Source organism: Physeter macrocephalus, unplaced genomic scaffold, assembly GCF_002837175.3.
Source record: "Physeter macrocephalus isolate SW-GA unplaced genomic scaffold, ASM283717v5 random_189, whole genome shotgun sequence".
NCBI classification, from domain to species: domain Eukaryota; kingdom Metazoa; phylum Chordata; class Mammalia; order Artiodactyla; family Physeteridae; genus Physeter; species Physeter macrocephalus.
This window is the reverse complement of record NW_021145460.1, coordinates 54691-77684: the sequence shown is the minus strand read 5'-3', so window position 1 is coordinate 77684 and position 22994 is coordinate 54691. Positions and strand designations below refer to the sequence as shown.

The window sequence follows — 22994 nt, the reverse complement described above, 5'->3', positions numbered from 1 at the left end:
AAAAACCAGACTACACGCCAATAAAAATTATTTCACACACACACACACACACACACACACACACACACACACACACACAGAGAGAGCTGGACAGTTGTTAAAGCAGTAAAAAGACTTTTTTTTTTTTGGCCACGCCGCGTGGCTTCTGGGATCTTAGTTCCCCAACCGGGGATGGAACCCAGGCCCCCCCGCAGTGGAAGCGCGGAGTCTTAACTACTGGACCGCCAGGTAATTCCCCCAAACAGATTTTATTCAGGATTATTGCAATAGGGAAAGAGAGACTTCCATATAGAGCTGAGCTCAAGTCCAAATACAGCCTGGGCAAGTGGGGTTTCCTAGCCAAACAAGGGTGACAGAGAGTCTGTGGATGGAAACTTACGAAGAGGAAACACCAGGGGAGAGGGGGCTTCCGGAGAGACTGACCTAACAGGATTCTTGCCGAAGACAGACCAGGGCGGTCAGCGATCATCGGTGCGGGGGACGGCCGAGGATGGGGACCCCAATCGGAGATCAAGGCGGGGCAGATATGGAGGGTGGGGCATTCCGGTTAAAGCAATTTAGCGAGATTCTTGCTAAGACTGGACAATGCAGAGTTGAAGAAGAGGTCAGGGAGCTTGAGTAGAGTCTGGTCAAGGAGAGGATCTTTGTCAGACCTCAGACAGTGGCCAAAGCTTTCTTGGCTGAGATGAATGCCCCTAAAGTTGGTCTCTAACACAGGGTCGACCAATGAACACATTGGACAGACCCAGCCAGGAAGCCGGGGCGGATTCTTTTACTGGACAGATAGTGTTAGACTCTCCCAGGCGCTTCTGGGCATGCTCGTCCTGTGTCTATCGATCACCTACTCTGTGCAGGACCACGTGAGGCCCTCACTAATGAACGAAGAGGCGGCCACCCCCTATTAGTGAACTGCAGGCCCCCTTCCCTCTCCTGCCCCCTTCCTTTCCTCCTCGGCTACTATAAATAACACTGCACTGAACATCCTTGAGTGTTCCCCTCCCCCCTATTTAGAATTACCTCCTTTAGAACAGATTCTTAGAACTGGAGGAGCTGGGCAAAGGTGTGAGTCAAGTGCATTTCCTCGTCACTGGCAGCACCCCTCAAGACCTTTGCACCCCGGCCCCACACTCGCCAGCCCAGCCTACACGGCCTCTTCTTCCCAGTGTCCTGACTCCCGCTTCCCACCTACAGCCGCCCACCCCTCCCCACCTTTCTCCAGCCTCTCTCCATTCACTCTGCTGTCACAAAACCAGAAAGCCCGGCCCTTCCTTCTCCCCGGGAAGCCCTCAAGGCTGGGCTGCATCTCTTGTCCTGCCCTCCCAGGACTGTGCTTCTGACAGCGAGGAACCCCCATACTCGGAGGGCGGGGCCACCTCACGATGCTCAGGTCCCCACCCCGCCCGAACCGCACAGCCAGGGCGCCCTGGGTCACAAGGGGCAGCCAGACCAGCCGCTGCCCAGTAGCCCGTGGCCCTCTCTGTCCCAGAAGTCACGCGCCCAGTCGCCGATCAGAGCCCACTGCCGAGCTGCAGGCAGGCCACGGGGCGAAGCACGCGCATTTCCCCAGGAGCGAAAGCAAGCCCTAGTCAAGGCGCCAGAATGCGGCGCACTTTGCGCGCAGCCAAGCGCCAGCCCTCCTCACGCCCCCTGCCCCCGTGCCGTCTGCCTCTGTTCCCAGGTAGGCAGTAACCTGCACAGGTGCACCGTGGGGACCAGGTCACACGGCAGCAGCCGACCCTGGGAAAGATGGACTGTCCCCACGTGTGTGTGTGTGTGTGTGTTTGCACATGACCTTGGCCCGGCCCGAGCCCGGCTGGAAACAGCAGCTGTCTCCCGACCCCAGGTACACCACCTGGAGTTCGGCCAGCCTGGAGGAGAGGGCAACGGTAGGAGGTGGGGGAAAGGGTCCCTCCTCAGGCAGCTCTGGGCTGGCTCCGGCCCAATAAATACCGCGGGCCCGGAGGGAGGGCCACACAGAGGCAGCCACACGCCATGGGGCGCTGGGAGCCGGTGGTCTTGGGCCTCGCCTGCTGCCTGGCTGTAGCGAGTGCGGCAAAGGTAAGCAAGAGCCCGGCAGAGGGGTCGGGCCGGGGTGGGGGGGTGTCCCTCTCTCCTCCGCTGAGCCAGACCTGGAAACCGGGGACAGGGCCCAGCAGAGAGGGAAGACAGGCAGACAGAGCCACTGGCAGAAAGAGCCAGACTGAGAAAGAGAACCCAACAGACGTATCAGCCTTTCCCGGGCACTTACTCTGCATTTTGTGTTTTGCCCTTCGCAGGATGACTCGGGCTGCCAGATAAAATACTGGGTGCCCAATTCAACCTGAATTTCACATAAACCACGAGTAATTTTTGGTATATGTTCCACCCGATATTCAGGACATACACTAAAAAAAAAAAATCATTATTTATCTGAAATTCAAGTGTAGCTGGGCAACCTGAACTTTTATCTGCTGAGTCGGCCACCTGACCCACAACACCCCTCGGGCTCCTTCCTCTCTCTAGAGATGTCAGCGTTGTCCCTCTTTTCCAGAAGGGGAGACAGGGGCCCAGAGCAGACAAGGGGTTTGCCCAACATCACACAGCCCCAGTGGCTGAGCAGGAAATCTGGAACCTGGGCTAGTCCAGCCCTGGAGTCTGGCTCGAGGTGTACCCTCCGTCTCCTGGTCCTCCACCCGCCTGCTTGCTACAGCTCCCCTCCCCAGAGAGTCAGGAGGCCCAGCTAACCGTCCTGGGGCAGCCATAACGTCGGACCTCCCTCACTGCCCTCCTGCAGTGAGGGACGGGGGCAGGGGAACACTTCCAGGGGGGAGGAAACAGCCACACGCCGCCCGGACCAGCTGGCGCCTCCACACCTCACCCTGCTCTCTCAGGCCCTGCTCTTCCCCGCCCTGCTGTCCGGAGGTTCGAACCCCTGCTGCCTGGTTCCGGGCACCTTCTGCCCCCGAGAGAAGGTCACTCTCCTTCAGGGGAGCTCTTTTCTGGGCGCTGAGGGGGCCCTGGTTCCCTCCGTGTTGCTCCAGAGCCAGCGACGCCCCTCCCCACCGGCCTCGATGGCCAGGGTCCCCATGACCTGCCCCGCCCCGGGGCCCTCAGGAGGATCTCAATCACACGGAGACACTTCTGAGCTGCTACCCGCCAGGCGCTGACCTGGCCCGTGCCCTCTCCCAGCAGCCAGGCAGGCTGATCAGGAAAAATGCCTGGAGGCCTGAGGTGTGGCGGCTCCTCGGGGCCGGCAGGGGGTGGGGGAGAGAGACAGGGGCCGGCCTGGGCTTGCCGCCTGGGCCCAACCCCCAGGCACCTGGCAGGTGTTGCTTCCAGCCCCTTCCTCTCCAGTTCCAGCCGGCCTGATCCCCACCCCAGCAAAGCAGGGGGCCCCTCTCAGCATAGACTTCAGAGGGCAGCTGGGATCCCGCCAGGCCTGGGATGTGGGGCTGCCCTGCCCTTGCCCACCTGGAACCTAGCGCAGGTGAGAGCCAGGAAGCATGGACCTGTGCTCACCCAGGACCACGGGGTGGAGCACTGGGAGGGGAGAAGGGCCTGGCTCTGAGTTCAGACAGCAGTTTCCCAGCAGCGACTTCAAACAGGAAAGCCTCAGTGTTCCCTCCAGGAACAATGGGTAGATGAGCGCCAGCCCCCAGGATGCCGGTGAGGATTGGACGCATTGGTCCACGGGGGCCAGCTCTGCGCAAGGGCTGGATATGCAGCAGCGGTCCCGGCGGCCTTGGGGGGCAGGGTTCTTTCCCGGCTTGGAGCACAGGGGCTGTGAGGACTTGAGGGGACACCGTCGGGGGAGACGAGCGGAGGAGAAAGACGGGCCCGCCGCTCAGGGGCACACGGCTGGGCGTGAAACATTCAGCGTCCATGGCGCACCTACCACTGCTGGCAGCTGGACAAGCAAACGGGCCACGAGGGAGATACTGTCGTCACCCATCTTACAGGAGGGGAAACTGAGGCTCAAGGGCACAGGCGGCCACAGCGAGAATCCAAACCTCCACCCCACCTGTCCTGGCCTTCTTGGAAGGCTTTCCTGAGGACACACTGCTTGAACCAGCCTCCTTTGAGCAAATTCAGGGAGCAGGACACCCAGGGGGCGAGTGGGGAGTGAGCCCCCTCCTCTAGCAATGGGGGCAGGTGGCAGGGGTCTCCGTCTCAGGTGCAGATGGGCCCCTCCTTGAAGCTGTCTCTGGGGAGCCTCTGGGCACCCGGGGCCTGCGGGTGCGCCCCCCGCCCCCAGGGGCTGACCAGCCCAAGCCCCCCTGATTTCCTGCCTCCCATCCCAGCTGGGCGCCGTGTACACGGAGGGCGGCTTCGTGAAAGGCGTCAACAAGAAGCTGGGCCTCCTTGGCAACTACGTCGACATCTTCAAGGGCATCCCCTATGCCGCCGCCCCCAAGGCCCTGGAGAACCCCCAGCGGCACCCCGGCTGGAAAGGTGGGAGTGGGTGAGGGTGGGGCAGGCCCTGCGTCTGGGGGGCCCAGCCTCACCCCAACCCCTCCGGCCGTCCCCAGGAACCCTGAAGGCCAAGGACTTCAAGAGGCGATGCCTGCAGGCCACCATCACCCAGGACAGCACCTACGGGAAAGAAGACTGCCTCTACCTCAACATCTGGGTCCCCCAGGGCAGGAAGGAAGGTCTGCTCTCCCCCACACGCCCTCCAGCTCCCCTCGCCCTGCAGGAAGCCCCCAGGCAGCCAGAGGCCCGGTCCCTGCCCCTGGGTTGTGTGCGGGGGCTCCAGAGCTGAACTTCCCTGACATCAGCACAGAGCCGGGAGGGGGCTCATCTGGGGTCCCCGGGCCTGCCCCTCCCGCCTCAGTCTCCCGGAACCTGCCCGTCATGGTCTGGATCTACGGAGGTGCCTTCCTCATGGGGTCCAGCCAAGGGGCCAACTTCCTCAGCAACTACCTGTACGACGGGGAGGAGATCGCCACTCGGGGCAACGTCATCGTGGTCAGTTTCAACTACCGCGTCGGCCCCCTGGGCTTCCTCAGCACCGGGGACTCCAACCTGCCAGGTCCGCTGGGCACCTGGGGCACTGGGTGTGGGAGTGAGCCTGCCCGGCCCCTAAGCTCTGAGCCCAGCGGGGACGCCCCTCAGCAGCCCTTGTCCTGAAACAACTCCCGACACCCCCCCGCGAAAGGCCCAGAATCCTATCTGCAGAGTGAGGGAGCTGGGGCTGGACCGTGAGACGCAGCTGCAGCGAAGAGAAGAGGCTGCCAGCCAGAGCCAGAGAGCGCGGCGGGGAGGGGCGGGGGGCCAGGTGGAAGAGACAGGAGCCGGGCCACCGAGGCAGTGACTCGGGACACAGAAGCCCCAGGGTAGGCAAGAGGGCCTGTGGCCCAGCGGGAGAGAGCTGAGTAGCCCTGGCCCTCCTGGCCCCCTTCCCGAGCCTGAGACCCGCTCCCACAGCTCCCACCCCACCGGCCTCCTGGGGATGCAGCGGGACGTAACGTCCGGAGGGGCTCTGCACAGTCGGGGACGTTCTCATCCCACACACACGGACAGCGCACCTTGTGTGGGCCAGGCCCCTAGCACCCCGGTCTGGGCTGAGGGTCCCCGATGAAGGCCCCTGCCCTGTCCCCAGGTAACTATGGCCTTCGGGACCAGCACATGGCCATCGCTTGGGTGAAGAGGAACATCGCAGCCTTTGGGGGAGACCCTGACAACATCACCATCTTTGGGGAATCAGCCGGAGGTGCCAGCGTCTCTCTGCAGGTCTGGGGGCCCCTAAGGGGGGGCCTGCCCCCACGGGTGTGGGAGGGAGGTGAGGCGGATAGTGAGGAGCGAGGCTAGAGCTGACGTGTGGGGTGTCCGTGGCCGAGCCCTGGAGACGGGCGGCAGGGGGGGCGAGGCTGGTGACAGGACCTCTGTGTATTGCAGACCCTCTCTCCCTACAACAAGGGCCTCATCAGGCGAGCCATCAGCCAGAGCGGGGTGGCGCTGTGCCCCTGGGCCATCCAGAAGAACCCCCTCTTCTGGGCCCAAAGGGTAAGGAGGAGCTGTGGGGGGGGGCCCTTCCTCCTTTCCACTCTCTGTCCTGGACCCCGTGTTCCCTGCCCTGAGCGCTGCCTCTCCCCAACCCCCAGATCGCAGAGAAGGTGGGCTGCCCCTTGAACGATACTGGCAGGATGGCCGGGTGTCTGAAGCTCACCGACCCCCGTGCCCTGACATTGGCCTATCAGCTGCCCCTGCAAACAGGCACGGAGTGTGAGTAGGGGCTGCTGGGCGGGGGACACGGGGGCTCCACACTGGGCGCCGGGTCTGGTGCTGGCTCTGTTGCCGGCTCGCTGGCGTCCCCAGGCAGCTTGCTGCCACCGTGGCCCTTGCAGGCCTCAGTGGCCTCGGCCGTAAGGGGAGGAGGGGCCGTTCTTCCCTCTCGTCTTCGGTGGGTCACGACCCCTCTGCGAAGCTGATGAATGTTTGGTCCCCATCCCCCAACAATGCACACATATGCAGTCATCTGTACACAATTTTTGGCAGACTCACGGACCCCAGACCAAGGGCCTCTGTACTAGGCGAACATTCATTCTTTCTTCCACTCATTCATTCAACAACATTTCCTGAACACCCGCTGTAGCATTTGGCCCTTCCAGCTCTGCTACTCTGTACCACAGGAAAGTCAGGGGGACCCCAGCAGCAAAATCCTAGGAGTGTCAGTCTCAACAGCCCAGTAGGTGAGAATTCTCTCTTGCTCCTTCTTTTAAGGCAAAGCATAATGGGACCCCATCATTTGTATTTTACCCAATGTGAATTAAACCATAAGTGCTCAGCAAAATGAAACCAAAGCAAACAACATGGCCCCAAATGCAAACCAACTTCGTATCTGAGGAGTCAACCAACTGAAGATGGAAAGCATTAAAAACAAAATTCCAGGAACTTCCCCAAAGCAAAACTTGAGTTTGCCTCTCCCTGGCAACTATTTACATAGCGTTTGCATGGCATTTACAACTATTTACATAGCATTTACATCGTATCAGGTGTCATAAGTAATCTAGAAATGATTTAAAGCACACGGGTGAATGTGGGTAGGTTATATGCAAACACTGCACCATTTTATATAAGAGACTTGAGCATCTACGGAGTTTGGTGTCCTGGTAGCTATACCCGTGGATTTGCAGAAATGCGACGCTATTTCCTTTTGAGCCGAACTGGAGGGAAAACGGGCCAGGCCTAACGAAGGCAGGGCAACCCTCTGCCCTGAGCCAGCCATACGGTCCTTTCCAGGCCAGTTCAGGGGTCTCGCACCATTTCCGGCTAACACACTGGAACCCAGCGCGGAGAGGGGGCACTCTTTCTCCATCGGTCCCCTCAATGATTTCGAGGCCTTCCTCCTCCCTGATTTAGGCCCAGCAAGAAGAGGGACAGGAAAGGGACATCAGCTGCAGCGAGAGGACAGTCTTGGCCCCTGGACCAGTGGTTCTCAACCTGGGCGATTTTGTGCCCAGGGAACACGTGGCAGAGTCTGGAGACACTTTTGGTGGTCGCAGCTGGGGAGAGGGTGTTACTGGTGTCCAGTGGGTCAAGGCCAGGGAGGCTGCTAAACACCTTGCACCGTGCAGGACGGCCCCTAGGACAGAATGATCGGGCCCGAATGTCAGTAGCGCTGAAGCCGAGGAGCCCTGGTCTCCATCAGAGGAGGCAGATCTCCACCGCGGCCTCAGGATGGAGTCAGCTCCTGCCCCGGAGGTTGAGGGGCGGGGCAGGTGGGTACCGGAAGGTGTGAAAACCTGCTGCTCTCCCCACCCCCCAGACCCCTTGCTGCACTATCTGGGCTTCCTCCCTGTCATCGACGGAGATTTCCTCCCCAGCGACCCCATCGACCTGTACGCCAATGCTGCGGACGTCGACTACATAGCGGGCACCAACGACATGGACGGCCACCTCTTTGCCAGCGTCGAGATGCCAGCCATCAATAAGAACAAACAGGCCATCACAGAGTAAGTGGGGGGGGGGTGGCACAGGGACGGTGCCCCAGGGCAGCTGGGGGAGGCATCGACAGAATGAGGAAGTCAGCACCGTGGCAGTGATGGGGGGGTCGCCCGTGGCCTTCTGCGGCATAGGGGTGCAGATACCCTCCTGTAGGCATGGAGTGGGGGATCCAGTGCCAGCTTGGACTCTGCAGGGCGGACTTCTACAAGATGGTCAGCGGGTTCACCATCGCCAAGGGGCCCAGAGGTGCCAACGCCACCTTTGACTTCTACACCAAGCCCTGGGCGCAAGACTCGTCCCAGGAGACCAAGAAGAAGACCGTGGTGCACTTTGAGACCGACGTCCTCTTCCTGATGCCCACGGAGACCGCCGTGGCCAAGCACAAGACCAACGCCAAGTGAGGAGGGGGGAGCGGGGCTGGCCCACCTGGGATCACGCACCTTCCCAGCGAGGCCTGGCAGGTGGGTGGCTCCCAGGTGTCCGAGAGGCCTGGGAAAGGCACGCTCAGTCCCAGCCTGTGCCTGCACCATCTGCCAGGCCTGACGGGGCTTGAGAGGGCCCCTCTTCCCCTCCCAGCCTCGAGGGCTTTACAAAACCCTCCTGTGACCCTCTGCCCAGTGCAGCCCTGCGTCCTCTCCCACACCCCATAGCTCTTCCCATCGGAAAGTCCTTGAGTCTCCCTTCCATCCCTCATGCTGGGTAGAAGGAGGGAAACACTGGGTGATGTTCTCTGCTCTGGGTTTCGAATTTGCCAACTTTCAAAATGAGCCTGTGGCCACATTAAAAACCTCCATATAATAATAGCCAGTGAAAATAAAAAATAAGTTAGGAATGCTTAAAAAGTAGAAAGATAAAATTACACCTAGAAGTCTGGGATGAAAGCTCTGCAATCAATTTAGCTCTGAGGTTCCTGTCAGTCAAAGCAAAAAGGGAAACATCTGAGGGCATATACTACCTTGTCCAATCAAATCAAGAATACAAATTCACTTGCAGAGAAAAACAATCTGTTTTTTTTTTTGGCTGTGCAATTCAGCATGTGGGATCTTAGTTCCCCGACCAGGGATGGAACCCGTGCTCCCTGCAGTGGAAGCGTGGAGTCTTAACCACTGGACCTCCGGGGAAGTCACAAAAACAATCTTTCTTGATACTGAATTATGAAAGGAAGATGCCTCCCTACGTTTGGTGGAGGCGAAGTATAAATACAATTGAAATTGTAGAACCCATGAAGTCATAAATTTGGCCACAGCTTTCCTTCCCCCAGGTGTAATGATCCAGATCCTTCCTGAGTCTTTTCTCAAAAAATACTTTATATCTATCTATCTATCTATCTATTTATTTATTTTGTCCATACCACGTGTATTGCGGGATCTTAGTTCCCCGACCAGGGATTGAACCCGAGCCCTCGGCAGTGAAAGCGCCGAGTCCTAACCACTGCACCACCAGGGAAGTCCCCTTCTGAGTCTTGTGGGAATTCCCCAGACCCTTCCCTGCTCTCCCCATTGCCTTCCCCTGGGGCCCCATCTCCAGGTGAGCACCCTGCCAACCTGGGTGGTCTCCACTGCCCTCCTCAGGAGCGCCAAGACGTACAGCTACCTATTCTCCCAGCCGTCTCGGATGCCCTTCTACCCCCGCTGGATGGGGGCTGACCATGCAGACGACCTCCAGTACGTCTTCGGGAAGCCCTTTACCACCCCGCTGGGCTACCGGCCCCAAGACAGGACCGTCTCCAAGGCCATGATCGCCTACTGGACCAACTTTGCCAGAACTGGGTAAGGCAGCGGTGAGGGCGGCCTCCTGCCACCTTGCCCTGCAGGGCTGGGGTCCAGTCCCCGTTCCCTCACTTACACTTAACCTCCCTGAGCCTCGGTACCCCCGTCTGTGTAAGGCTCAGAGCTCCTGGCCGGGCCTCAGGACGCGCACGTGCCCAGCCAGTGCCCAGGAGACAGGGAAGTGCTTTCGGGGCAGAGGGTGGAGGACTGACCAGGAGAGTCGGGGCAGAGCCGGGCCAGGACCTGGGCCCCAGCCAGCTACCCAGCCTTTTCTCTCACTCTGCAGGGACCCTAACATGGGCCACTCAGCTGTGCCCACACACTGGTACCCCTACACCCTGGAAAGTGGCAACTACCTGGAAATCAACAAGAAGATGGATGGCAGCTCCATGAAACAGCACCTGAGGACCAGTTACCTGCAGTACTGGACCGAGATCTACCAGGCACTGCCCGCGCCCCCCGCGGGCGACTCTGCGGACACCCCCGCGCCCCCCGCGGGCGACTCTGAGGACACCCCCGCGCCCCCCGCGGGCGGCTCTGAGGACACCCCCGCGCCCCCCGCGGGCGGCTCTGGGGCCACCCCCGCGCCCCCCGCGGGCGGCTCTGGGGCCACCCCCGCGCCCCCCGCGGGCGACTCTGAGGTGGCTCAGATGCCCATAGTCATTGGCTTCTAATGTCCTTGGCCTCCAGAGGCCACAGGGTGGGACCCCAAGGCCCACCTTCCCTCCCAAGCTCTTCCTGAATAAAGCCTCATCCGTCTCTGTCTGGCATCTCTTTTTGCTCCCAAGACCCAGCTGAAGGAAGGGGGGCCCTCAGCCCTCGTGACAGCACCAGGCGCCCGGCCCAAGGGTTTCGCCCTGATCTGTCAGCCCTCAAGCTCCAGGAAGCCGACAGGACCACCCTCATTTTGGAGAGGAGGAAACAGGTTCAAAGAAGTGAAGCGTCAGGGCCAGGACTGGGATTCCGGCGAGGTTCCCTCCACACAAGGCTGCCGGCGCCGAGGGGCTGGGCTCTGCAGGCGGTGGCCGCCTCTGGACCGGTAGAGCCCAGCCACAGCCAGGTCCTCTGGGGTGTGGGGAGGGACCTCTGTGTTCTAACTACAGTCTGGGGAGAGAAACGGACTCTGCCTCCAGCTGGATGAGAGTCAGTGAGAGGGGAAAGCATCGCACTGGAAGAATCAGAAGCAAAGGGCGCAAGAGAGCTGGGCGTTGGGCAGTGCCCGATGTCCCTGGCAGAGTCGGCGAGGGGGAGGCAGAGGTCAGAGTCAGGCTCATCTCCACCTCTGGGAGTCTAGCCGAGGCACATGCCCAAGGTCATCAGAGCAAGATGCAAACCCAGAGACTCCACAGCCAGTGCTTGCAACAATGTTGGGGCTTCTTCTCCCCGCTCCCGTCCATTCTTTAGTCGCTGTGGGGTGGGGGTGAGGGATCAGAGATTCCGGAGTCCTGAGCAGCTCAGCCTGGGGGCGGGGGGCGGAGGGGAGTGGTGCAGCAACACCGGGGGGTCAGCTGGCCACCCTCCCTCTCCAGCAACAGATGGAAGGCTGAGCCCGGGCAGCGAGTCCTGCAGCCCCACGCAGCAGAGCTGAACAGGGGGCAAACCTGGCCCCCCGAGGAGCAGGGGTCACCCCAGGCTGGCCTGTGACCACCTTGGCGGCTCTGGGCTTCCTGGCCTGGTCGGGCGTAAAAGACTGAGGGAGATAGCCCCTCGCTGCAGTGTGGGCTCTCCCGCTGACTAGCCCTGCTCTCGGCCGATGGAGCCCAAGGATGCAGTGTATCCCTGCTCTGCACGCACGTGACTTCTCTACGTGTTTCTACCTGCTGGGTCTGCTCTCAGGAGCCTCCTCTGGGCCTGGACAGTGCTGCGACGTGGTACTTCTCTCCCTTGCTGGGGGAGAGAACAGTTGTACCTATCGTTCAGGAAATCATGTCCCTGGATGGCTGGGCCACATCACAATGGCCGGCATTCAGGTGTGTGCTGTCCTTAGGCTGCACAGGCCTCCCTGGCAGGGGCGAGCCCTGCTGTGTGTCTGGGTGACACCTGCAGCCGTCAGGACAACTTTGGGACACCTCGTAATTCGTCTGGCCCTTGCCTTTCCAGGCTTTATCCAGGGGATGAAGCTGAAAATACCAAGGTGCAGGCCAGAGGCCTGTCCAGAGGCCTGGAGGCTCCCCGATGGGCCAAGTGGTAACCCTTTAACTCCTATCATGACGAAGCCCCGGGGGAACACACAGGTGAGCTCAGGTCAGAGTCTGTTTACCACCTTTACCACCCTGACGAGACGTGGTGCTTCAGTACGTCATTGGCAAGGCTGTGCCCAAGCGTGTCTGTGGGTTGGCAGTCTTGGGGGCGTCCCCCCTTCCCCGCCCCCATGCCTCATCTTTCAACCTTCCCCACGGGAAAGGCTCAAACAACCCCCCTCCCCGTGACATAACCAAAACACAGACTTGGACAAAGAACGCAGCCATTCTAGGCGACTGCAAGCTCTAAGGGCTCCGGCCCAGCTAACCTTTAGGACAAAGTCAGTACCAACACAACTGCATTTGTAAACTGGTGACTGTGTAAGACGGTGGACCTCAGAACCACACGGCCTCTGACTTTATCTTGGCTAGAGAGGGACAATGCAGGGGTCCTTCACTGGCAGGAATCAGCCTCCTTATCCTGGCAAACCAGCACTCACCCGGGATTCATCAGACGCCAGCCCGGATGAGTGGCCACCACGTGCCGGACAGAGAGAGGCAGGACGCCTTCTAGCGAGTTTCTGGGTGAAATCAATTGTATGAAGAGTTGCAGAAAATCCTAGAGTTGCTGGAAATCCTAGTTCACAAGAGCAGAAATGCTTAAGGAACGAGGCCCAGCTGTAGCCTTAAAAGCTGCATCACAAATACTTCCCCCCCACCACGTGAAACCAGCAGGAAAAGGAATTCTGATGTCAGAGACAAGGATTCCAGGAGGTCAAGGGTGATCACAGGGCCCTGGAGGATGCAGAGCCCCCGCTGTCCATAGTCCACTGGCTAATAATGACCCCCTGGCCTGTTCCTTCCCACATTGCACTTTCTGATCTGTTGACAATTTTTCCCCACTTAAGTGCTGATGCAATTCCAGAGTTTGACCTTGAAATCTACAAGTGGTAGGCTGGTGGTCAAGACACTCTAACAGGACAAGGAGAAAATGCCCCCTCTTCCTCGAAAGCTGTAGAAATCAGCTTGCATATGTCAATCCCAGTCCACTATATATAATATAGGTAACTAATAAGAACCTACTGTATAGCATTCTGAACTCTACTCAGTACTCTGTAATTACCTATATGGGAAAAGAATCTAAAAAAGAGTGGATATGTGTATATGTATAATTGATTCACTTTGCTGTGCAGCAGAAACTAACACAACATTGTAAATCAACTATACTCCAATAAAAATTAATTAAAAAAAAATATTTTGCCAATAAGAAAAAAAAGAAAAGCAGCTTGCGAGGAAGTTATTTTTTAAAAAACTGGGGTAAAAATATATATAACATAAAAATGTTAATTTTATAAACAAATAAACATTTATTTAAATATTAAATTATTAAATAGACTTTTATTTATTTATTTAAAGATTTTTTATTTATTTATTTATTTATTTATTTGGCTGTGTCGGGTCTTCGTTGAGGCTCTCAGGCTTCTCTCTAGTTGTGGTGCACAGGCTCCAGAGCGTGTGGGCTCCATAGTTGCGGCACGCAGGCTCTCTAGTTGTGGCCCACAGGTTTAGTTCCCCTGCGGCATCTGGGACCTTAGTTCCCTGACCAGGGATCGAACCCACATCCCCTGCATTGGAAGGCAGATTCTTAACCACTGGACCACCAGGGAAGTCCCAAATATTTTATTTATTTATTTATTTATTTGTTTGTTTGTTTGTTTGTTGGTGGTACGCGGGCCTCTCACTGTTGTGGCCTCTCCCGTTGCGGAGCACAGGCTCCGGACGCGCAGGCTCAGCGGCCATGGCTCACGGGCCCAGCCCCTCCGCGGCACGTGGGATCCTCCCGGACCGGGGCACGAACCCGTGTCCCCTGCATCGGCAGGCGGACTCTCAACCACTGCGCCACCAGGGAAGCCCCCCCAAATATTTTATTTTCAAAAGTATGATTCAGTGACATTAATTCCATTCACACTGTTGTGCAACCATCACCACTATTTCCAAAACTTTTCATCACCCCAAATAGAAACTTCATACTCATTAAGCAATAACTCCTCATTCCACCCCCCACCTCCACCCCAGTAATCTCTTCTACTTTCTGTTCCAATCAATTTGCCTGTTCCAGATATTTCTTACAAGTGGAATCAGTGTTTTCAAGGTCCATCCACGTTGTAGCATGAATCAGAGCTCCATTCCTTTTTACGTCTGAATAATATTCCTGTGCATACTGTTGACGTACAACTGTGCATAGTATTTTCTCATAATCCTTACTTCTGTAAAGTCGGTACTGATGTTCCCACTTTCATTTCAGGTTTTAGTAATTTGAATGTCTTTTTTTTCTTTAGTCAATCTAGCTAAAGGTTTGCTAATTTCGTTCATTTTTTTTCAAAGAACCAACTTTTGGTTTTGCTGATTTTCTGTTTTTTTGTTGTTTTTTTTTTTTGCGTACGCGGGCCTCTCACCGATGTGACCTCTCCCGTTGCGGAGCACAGGCTCCGGACGCGCAGGCTCAGCGGCCATGGCTCACGGGCCCAGCCGCTCCGCGGCACGTGGGATCTTCCCGGACCGGGGCACGAACCCGCGTCCCCTGCATCGGCAGGCGGACTCTCAGCCACTGCGCCACCAGGGAAGCCCTCCACTTGGTTTATTTTTATAATTTCTATCTCTTTACTAAATTCCCTATATGTTCTTACATTGTTCTCTTGATTTCCTTTAGTTTTTTGTCCATGGCTCCTTTCAGCTCACCGAGCATATTCAAGACAGTTGACTTAATGTCTTTGACTAGTAATTTTAATGTCTGAGCCTCCTCAGGGATGGTGTCTGTCCAATTCTTTTTTTTTTTTTTTCCTGTGAACAAGCCCTATTTTTGTCTCTTGATATGCTTTGTGATTTGTTGAGACCTGGATATTGAGCATTATAATATTGTAACTCTGGAAATCAGATTCTCCCCCTCCTCAGGGATCGCTTCTGTTGCTTGAGGGCTGCCGTCTTCCGTTTCTGTAGTGACTTTTCCAAACTGTTTTTGCAAGGCCTATCTATACTCCTTGCTGTGTAGTCATCGCAGCTTCTGCCCCATTGTCTCAGGGGTCAGCGTGTGACCTGGCAGAGATTTCCTTAACAGCTGAAGCAGCATCACCCTTCATCAAGCACCCTCCTGGTTGTTGTGTCTGATGAGGTTCCAGAGTCCCACAGTTGCTGATTCTGATAGTTTTTTTTTCCCCAGCTTAATTGTTGTTTCCATGGAGAGACTGATCTTTACTCCACCATTTTCTGTTAAAAACGTTATTTTTATTTATTTTAAAAATATTTGTTTATTTATTTACTTGGTTGCACTGGGTCTCAGTTGTGGCACGCGGGCTCCTTAGTTGTGGCACGTGAACTCTTAGTTGCGGCATGCGTGTGGGATCTAGTTTCTTGACCAGGGATCAAACCCGGGCCCCCTGCATTGGGAGCGTGGCGTCTTAACCACTGCGCCACCAGGGAAGTCCCCAAAACATTGTTTTTAAAAACACTGGAATTTCATAGCTTGCTGCTATGCCACGTGAAAGCACTTCCACATTCAAATACTGGGGTTCTGAGGGGCTGTCTCAGCTCACGGCCCAGTTTAATGACACTGAAGTGAACATCTGCTCCGCGAAAGGTAGACTTCTCTGTTTCCTTAAGTGAGCCAGGGAAGGGTGGCTGGCCCTTCTTGCTTTTCCTGCCCTTCTTTATTTCCTGCGTAAAATAAACCAATAACCCTGCAAGATTTCCTATTTGAACATGGAATGTGAGAGTCTGTATCTCACTTCAATGAGCACAGGCCATGAAAGAACAATACTACAACTCCCAGGCTATAGTAGAAACGGGATTTTAATATAATATTCAAGTCTAGCATTTGCTATTTACAACAAATAAATATTGCCCCTCCCCAACTGGTAAACATTTTTTTTCACCTTTTATACAAATATTCAATCCCCCTCCCCTCGCCCCGAAACCCTCCTTTCCCACCAGTCCCCGTCTCGTGTGGTCTCGTAAAGCCCAGGATGCAGTGGTGAACGGCACTTGCAGTGTCATGAAATCTGACGTCGGTGGGACGTGGCCGAGACCGTCCTCACTCACCGGTTAAGAGTGTGGTCCGTGAAGGGGGTGTCCCTCTCCTCTGCCAGGGGAGGGCTGGAGTGGGCAGTGGGCGAGACTCCCTCACTTTCAGTTGGCCCTGATGATGGGATCTTTGGTGCAGCCTGAGGAAGGCCACAATGGTGGGAGGAGAGAACTGCAGTGGTCAGACCCGGTGGATGAGTGGTGCCCTGGGGTGCCCATGGGCACAGGTGGCAGTGGCCCACACCTGGGAAGGTGTGAGGGAAGCGTACGGAGGGCAGTGCCCGGCGGCATGCAGGGCTCCGTGCCCATTGGCAGCGCCCCTTGGCAAAAGTCAGCTAGTCCCCTGGTTCCAGAGGGCAGAAGGCACCTAAGGCAGCGAGTGGCCCACGGGAGGCCAGGTCAGCCTATCGACTGGCAGGCATCAATCCCGGCAGCAGGAGAGGTTCAGGGTGAAACTGGAGTCTGGGGGTGGCCCGGGCTGGCAGGTTGGGCACAGGTGCCCACCTGGCCTGAGCCACTGTAGTCTGTAAGTGCTTAGTTGCCCAGCCAGCTAGACCCTGGAAAGGGCAGCTCTGTGGCTGGCCAGCTAGGGACAAGTTAGAAGATGCCCTTGGCAATCTTGAGTCCCTTCTGCTTCATGCGGGGGAGGGTAGAGCTGGCTCCATGCCTGACCTTTGCCCCCTTGGTGAAGGTCCGTTTCTTTAGGACAAAGTCATAGTTGGCAGTAGAGTTCATGGCGTAGAACACATTGGCGTTGTCAGGGATCTTCAGCTCTGGTCGGGGAGGGGCAGAGGGTCAGCTGTGCTTATGGGGGCCCCACTGGACACCCCACCACTTGAGAGCCCCCAGGAGGGCAGGCCTGATCCAGAGACCTGAGACCGCTCAGTGCAACTCCAGGACCACCAAGGACCCCTCTTAATGACACCTGCCTGGGACAGACTCTGCTGAGGCACTGAGGGCCTTCCCTGGTGGCACAGTGGTTAAGAATCCGCCTCCCAATGCAGGAGACACGGGTTTGATCCTTGGTCCGGGAAGATCCCACATGCCGTGGAGCAACTAAGCCCGTGCGCCACAACTACTGAGGCTGTGCTCTAGAGCCCGCGAGCCACAACTACTGAGCCCGTGTGCCACAGCTACTGAAGTCTGCACGCCTAGAGCCCGTGCTCCGCAACAAGAGAAGGCACCACAGTGAGAAGCCTGTGCGCACCACAACAAAGAGTAGCGCCCTCTCGCCACAACTAGAGAAAGCCCGCGCACAGCCACAAAGACCCAGCGCAGTCAGAAATAAATAAATAGATAAATAATTTTTTTAAAAAAAGAAAAAAGGAATTCAAAAAAAAAAAAGGACTCTGGGGACTTCCCTGGTGGCGCAGCGGTTAAGAATACGCCTGCCAACGCAGGGGACACAGGTTCGATCCCTGGTCCGGGAAGATCCCACATGCCGTGGAACAACTAAGCCAATGCGCCACAACTACTGAAGCCCACGTACCCTACAGCCTGCGCGCCACAACCACTAAGCCCATGCGCTACAACTACTGAGCCTGCGTGCCACAACTACTGAAGCCCGCGTACCTAGAGCCCGCGCTCTGCAACAAGAGAAGCCACCGCAATGAGAAGCCCGCGCACCGCAACGAAGAGTAGCCCTCGCTCGCCACAACTACAGAAAGCCTGTGCGCAGCAACGAAGACCTGACACAGCCAAAAATAAAAATAAAATAAAAATAAAAATAAAAAGGACTCCGACTCCAGGAAGCCCCACCTCAGCCTGCCGCTGGCAAAGGGTCATCCCATCCTGCCCCCTGCTGCCTTCACTGATCAGGAGCTCCAGCTGCAATAAGCTTTCTAGAACCTAGATCACCTCCCCGGAATCCTGCACAACTCAGGACAATGGCTCTGGGGCCAAGTTAAGGGCGGGCTTTGCCCCAGGCCTCCTGCATAGGGTTTCGTAGGGTGCCAGGCTCCCAGCAGGTACTTGCTCTTGGCTCTGTTTCCCATCCTCTCCTCTGGCCTTGAGCCTGCTATTCTCCACTGCTGGGCAGGAACATGTGTGCTCTGGGCTCCATCGTGTGGCTCTTACTCTGGTCCTTAACCTGTCTGGGTCTCAAGTCTTCCTTCTTCTGTAAGATGGGGGTCCCACCTGCCTTGCTTACCTCACCAAAATGGTGCAACAAGGTAAGAGAGGATTTAGAAAACAACTTCTAGGGATCGTGGCGGGTCATTGCTAACTGTCTGGGTAATGGCTGTGAATGGGGGATCAGCTCGTGGGAAAGGAAAGAGTGATGATAATCTTTGCAGTTATGGCACATCTATGGCACACGTACCCACATGAGCATATAATCCATGCATATATGGATCAACTCACTACCTATTTTATCTCCATTGTGGGGATGGGAAAACAAGCACAGAGGACTTAAGGAATTTGCCTGAGGTCTACAAGCCGTAGCTGTCTGGTTCCAAGTCTGTGCTTGTTCTTGATCCTCTCCCTTTCCCAGTTTTTAGAATACCCAGCTGCTCCCTAGTAGCCTCTGTGTTTATATCTACTGTGGGCTGAAAGTTTGTGTCCTCTCTAAATTCGCTGAAATCCTAACCCCCAATGTGATGGGATTAGGAGGTGAGGCCTTTGGGGGGCCATTAGGTCATGAGGGTGGAGCCCCACGAATGGGATTCGTGCCCTTATGAAAGGAACCCCAGAGAGCTTCCCACGCCCTTCCACCATCTGGGTTCACAGCGAGAAGTCAGCCGCCGGCAACCCAGAAGAGGGCCTTCATCAGAACCTGACCATGCTGGCACCCTGATCTTGGACTTGCAGCTCCAGAACCATGAGAAATAAATTTCTGTCATTTAGAAGCCACCAGTGGTGGTATTTTGTTATAGCAGCCAGAAGGGACTAAGACAGTGTCATACGTTCATGGATTTTCACAAATTCGATGCTTTAATCCACGGTAGTCATGATCCTTTCTGAAGCACTCATTGCCCATCTTAGCCAGAAAATGCCCTTTTGTAAGGCCTGTGGGCTCGGCCACCTGGCTGCCTGGCCTCAGGAGAAAAGCCTTTTCTCTCCCCTCCTCAACGATGCTAGCACTGAGCGAGGTCTCCCACTGACTGTTCACGGCCAGGGGAGGGCAAGGGACAAGGGCCCAGCAGCCACCAGGGGCCAGGGAGGAGACACTGGGGGCGTCCAGAGCTGCCCCTAGGCAGGTCTGTGTGTGGCAAAGCCCACGCCCACCCCAGGGGCACGTCTTCTGGGGTGGTGGGCCTGGGGCACGGTGCTCCCCTGCCCCCGGCCCCATGGCCCACCTGACCGGCCCCGACTTACTTCGATCATCCGAAAGAACCTGCACCAGCTCGTAGTCTTCTGGCTCATCCTCATCCAGGTTGTGTTTGTCCATGGCTTTGCGGATTACAGCTGGAGCCTTGTCTTGGCTGGTCACCTGGACGGGGTCGGGGACAGGCCATCAGGGCAAGGGTCTGGTGTAGCTTGAGGGTCCAGGGTGCAGCAGCCAAGGGCCCTCAGAGCTGCCTCGGCACCGTGCGCACAGGGGTTCACAGCCTCTGACCGGATGCTGGGTCCAGGGGTGGTCGCGCCTCCTTCTCTTGCCCCTCTGGGGAGGCCTCCATGTACCCCAATCGCTTACCCCCCATCTCCTGCAAGCCTGCCACCTCCTCCCAACACCACCTAGGGCCAACTGCCTGCCCCCGGGGCTGCCCCCCTTAACCGTTCCCCTTGACCCTGCCCATCCAGGACAACGGTATCATTGCACCTGGGTACAGAAGGCATCTAGTCCCAGCCCTGGAGGTGAGAGAGGAGGAGCTGGCTGGAGGCCCAGTGGCCGCCTACGTGCCAGGCCTGCACTGGCTGGAGGCTGCAGTGGTGGAGAGTGCAGGCCGACCCCTGCTGCCTCGACCCCAAGGGCCAGAGCACAGGAGGGCCTTAGACTCGGGGTGACACAGGTGACGGTGTTCATGGGGCATCTGAGCCAGTGTGGGCGGATGGGGGAGGATGCTGGGGGTGCAAATGGCTCCCTGGCAGCCTGAGTCCTGGAGGATGAGAGGAGTCCCCCCAGGCCCCAACCCCCGCTCAACATACACAGGGTCTGTGGGCAACTCCCAATGCCTCCAACTATCCCCGCTGTCGGACACTGCCGGCCACCTCCACGGCCACCAGCCTGGTGCGGCCACCGCTATCCCCCCTGGGTTGCAGCAGCCGCCTCCTAACCGGCCGCCCTGCATCTGCCGGCAGCAGCCCATCGCCCACGGAGAGGCCGAAAGGCACTGCTGGCCTCCCCTGCTCCAACTAACAGTGCCCCTCCCTGTCTCCCATGAGACCGGGGCCCCCGACACCGGCCCGCTCTCCTGAGCCCTACTCTCCGCCCGGCCCCTGCTCCTTCACTGCGGACCTCCTGCTGCCGCCGCAAGCCCTGGGCACACTCCCGTCTTGGAAGGCTGCACGCTGCTTCCTCCTCACCCCCTACACCCAGGCCCTTTATGGGCGAGGCCCCGCCCCACTGCCGCTGTGAAGCCCTAGCCCACCGCCCCCGGCGCTGATCACCATCGACGCGCTAGCTCTTTTGACTCCTTTTCCTGGGTGACCCTCTGTCCCTCCCAACCCACTAGGAGACCAGCTGCGGGAGGGCAGGGATGATCCGCGGGGTTCAATACGGACCTGCTGCCCGGCAGAGTCAGGGGCCCGCGCGGACGCCCGCCCGGCTCACCAGGATGCTCTTGTACATGTTGCCGTTGTCCACGTCCAGGCTCACCCGGATGATGCAGCAGTCGCCCACCTGCTGGTTGTAGAGGGGCAGCGAGGAGCTGTAGCTGCAGACCCCTGACACGGAGCGCTTGTGGGTGCGCGTGGCGGCCACGGGCGTGGTGGAGGCTGAGGAGGACGAGGTGCTGCTGGAGGCCGAGCTGATGCCGGAGGTCTCCGGGGACGACTGGGAGGCAGACTCCCAGCACTGCGGGGGCACGGTACGGTCAGCAGAGGCCCCGGGCCGCTGCCCAGCTCTGGGGGCTTCTAGTGTGGAGCGGGGAACTCTGGCCCTAGGAAGGGCTGAGAAGGGCCGTCGGGGAGGGGGTGGGGCAGTCACCTTCTTCTCCTGGCCGTCAGGGGACTCTGGGACAAAGCTCATGTTGATCTCCTCCACGTCGGAGCTGGAGGAGCCGGCCGAGCGGACACTGAGTGCGTCGGCAATGTCCCCGCCGCTGAGGTAGGGGCCGCACCTGAGCTGGTCACAGGACTTGGAGTGGCAGCTGCTGCCGGGACTGAGCTCCGTGCTGGGGGCCTGGCGGCTGCACGGAAGGGCTGGCTGACTTGGGGGAGGCCTCTCCTGGGACACAGCCCACCCCTGTCCCCTGCACTCTGTGCCGAGTGCTCAGGCAGTCACCCCCTTGGCTGCAGCGTCCGACAGATCATTTAGCATCACCCCATTTCACAGGGGGAAAAAACTGAGGCCCGGAGGGGGTGGAGCCAGCATCAGCCCATTTCACAGGGGGAAAAACTGAGGCCCAGAGGGGTGGAGCCAGTGGCCCAGTCACAGGGCTGTCGGCGGGGGAGCTGGGATCCCAGTGCCACAGCTGCCTGACTCCTGAGCCCACTCGCAGCCCGAAGCGTCCCTGAGCCCCGAAGGAGCGCCCCTGCCCACCCGGGCACTCACTCGCTCCAGCGCTTGACGATGGCCGTGTTCTTCTTGACCTTGAGGGTGTTGCTGGCCGACTCGGAAGGGGGCTCCAGCTCACACGACAAGGTGTAGCTGCAGGACAAAGCGGCGGCTGCGGGGAGTCGCACTCGGGTCTCCCTCCCGGTGCCTGCCCGGCAGCTAGAGTCCAGGGGCCCGGCCGTCACCAGCGACAGCACCCAAGGCTGCCCAGGATCCCAAGCCACAGGCTCTCTGCAGCTGCCCAGGGACAGCCCACGTGTGCCCCCCCAGCTCCTGCCCGGACCCACCTGTCAGCCTCGCTGAGCCGCTCCATAGCCCGGAACCAGGCCCCAAAGTGCTCTTCGGGTGCGATGCTGTAATTGTTGCAGGCCGACTGGAGCAGCTTGATCTGGGCGATCACTTCGAACTCCTGGGGCCGGGGGAAGGACAGGACGCTGACGGTCTGGGTGGGCCGGGCCTGTGCCAGCCTCTGGGTCCCCACTTCCCACCCCGTCCTCACAGCCAGGTTCAAACAGCCCCTCCAGGAAGGCGTCCTTGATTCGACCTCCCGCCCCATCCTCCCGTGGGAGAGGCTCCCCCTCTCTCTGTATCCAGCTCTCCCCAAAAATGTAGCAGGGAGGGGTCGGAGCCAGCTGTTCCAGCCAGGTGGCTCTCTGATCCCGCCCCCCACACGGGCCCCCTTCCTGTGAGGCTGAGGCTGCTCACCTTCCTCCTCTTCTCGAAGTTGATCAGTCTCCCCTGGAAAGCACACGGCCAGCGTCCATCAGAAAGTGTCCCCTAGCCCATGACCACCCCTCACGGGTCTCAGGCTGCACTACCCAGAGCACACGCCAGGGGGCAGCACAGCACACACCTGGACCTGGGTGGGACCGGGGTGCCAGGGCGGGGTGGGAGGGGCGCCGAGGCTCAGGGGTCTGAGGACAGCTAGAGAGACTGAGGCCTTGGGCAGGAAGGCCAGGTTGGCCACATGTGCCCGACCTTGGAGGGCACAGCCTCTCCACCCATGGCCGCCACCTGAGGGATGGGCTGTGTCCGGCTGGGTCAACCCCCCCTGCAGCTCTGAGCCCCACCAGCCGGGCACCAAGCTCTGTTCACTCACTGCCGAAATGGGCAGGTGTCCCCGGGACACAGGGGCGGCCAGGGGGCTCTCGTAAGATGAGGTGCACCCTCTGCTGAGAGCTCGGGGCTCAGGACCCCCACCCCGACCCCGGCCCTGGGCTCACTCACATACAGATAGTCCTTCATGGCAGTGTCCAGCATCACCAGGTCTGTGAGGAACGTGCCCAGGTAGGGAACGGTGCCCTGGATGACACCCTGTGACAACTGGGCGGCGGGGGGGGGGGGGGGGGGGGGGGCGGGGACGACTGGTGAGCAAGGCCCCTCCCC

At 58.3% G+C, this 22994-nt stretch overlaps 2 protein-coding genes across 10 annotated transcripts in view; one reads left to right on the top strand and one right to left on the bottom strand.

Moving 5' to 3' along the window:
• Positions 1-227: 227 nt before the first annotated feature.
• The window catches only part of RALGDS (ral guanine nucleotide dissociation stimulator), a 39935-nt gene continuing 17168 nt past the window's right edge, over positions 228-22994 (bottom strand). For 3 of the 9 annotated variants that reach the window (XM_055082579.1, XM_024117319.3, XM_024117320.3), the window contains exons 11-18: positions 22836-22931; positions 22314-22346; positions 21896-22017; positions 21606-21701; positions 21039-21240; positions 20664-20906; positions 19268-19382; positions 14554-16725 (exon numbers count right to left, since the gene is read on the bottom strand). In XM_055082579.1, the coding sequence (XP_054938554.1) occupies positions 16550-16725; positions 19268-19382; positions 20664-20906; positions 21039-21240; positions 21606-21701; positions 21896-22017; positions 22314-22346; positions 22836-22931 (1083 nt within the window). In that variant the 3' untranslated portion in view covers positions 14554-16549. Of the gene's footprint in view, positions 626-6880; positions 7565-12375; positions 12513-14553; positions 16726-19267; positions 19383-20663; positions 20907-21038; positions 21241-21605; positions 21702-21895; positions 22018-22313; positions 22347-22835; positions 22932-22994 lie in introns of those variants that run through there. The other 6 variants (XM_055082578.1, XM_055082580.1, XM_055082581.1 and 3 more) reach the window with 6 other exon arrangements.
• Positions 1748-10573, top strand: CEL (carboxyl ester lipase). The gene is made up of 11 exons (XM_007101481.3): positions 1748-2058; positions 4281-4431; positions 4509-4631; positions 4814-5011; positions 5582-5712; positions 5878-5985; positions 6084-6204; positions 7748-7934; positions 8120-8323; positions 9498-9695; positions 9982-10573. The coding sequence occupies exons 1-11, from the start codon at positions 1993-1995 to the stop codon at positions 10367-10369; spliced, it is 1875 nt and encodes a 624-aa protein (XP_007101543.2). The 5' UTR covers positions 1748-1992; the 3' UTR covers positions 10370-10573.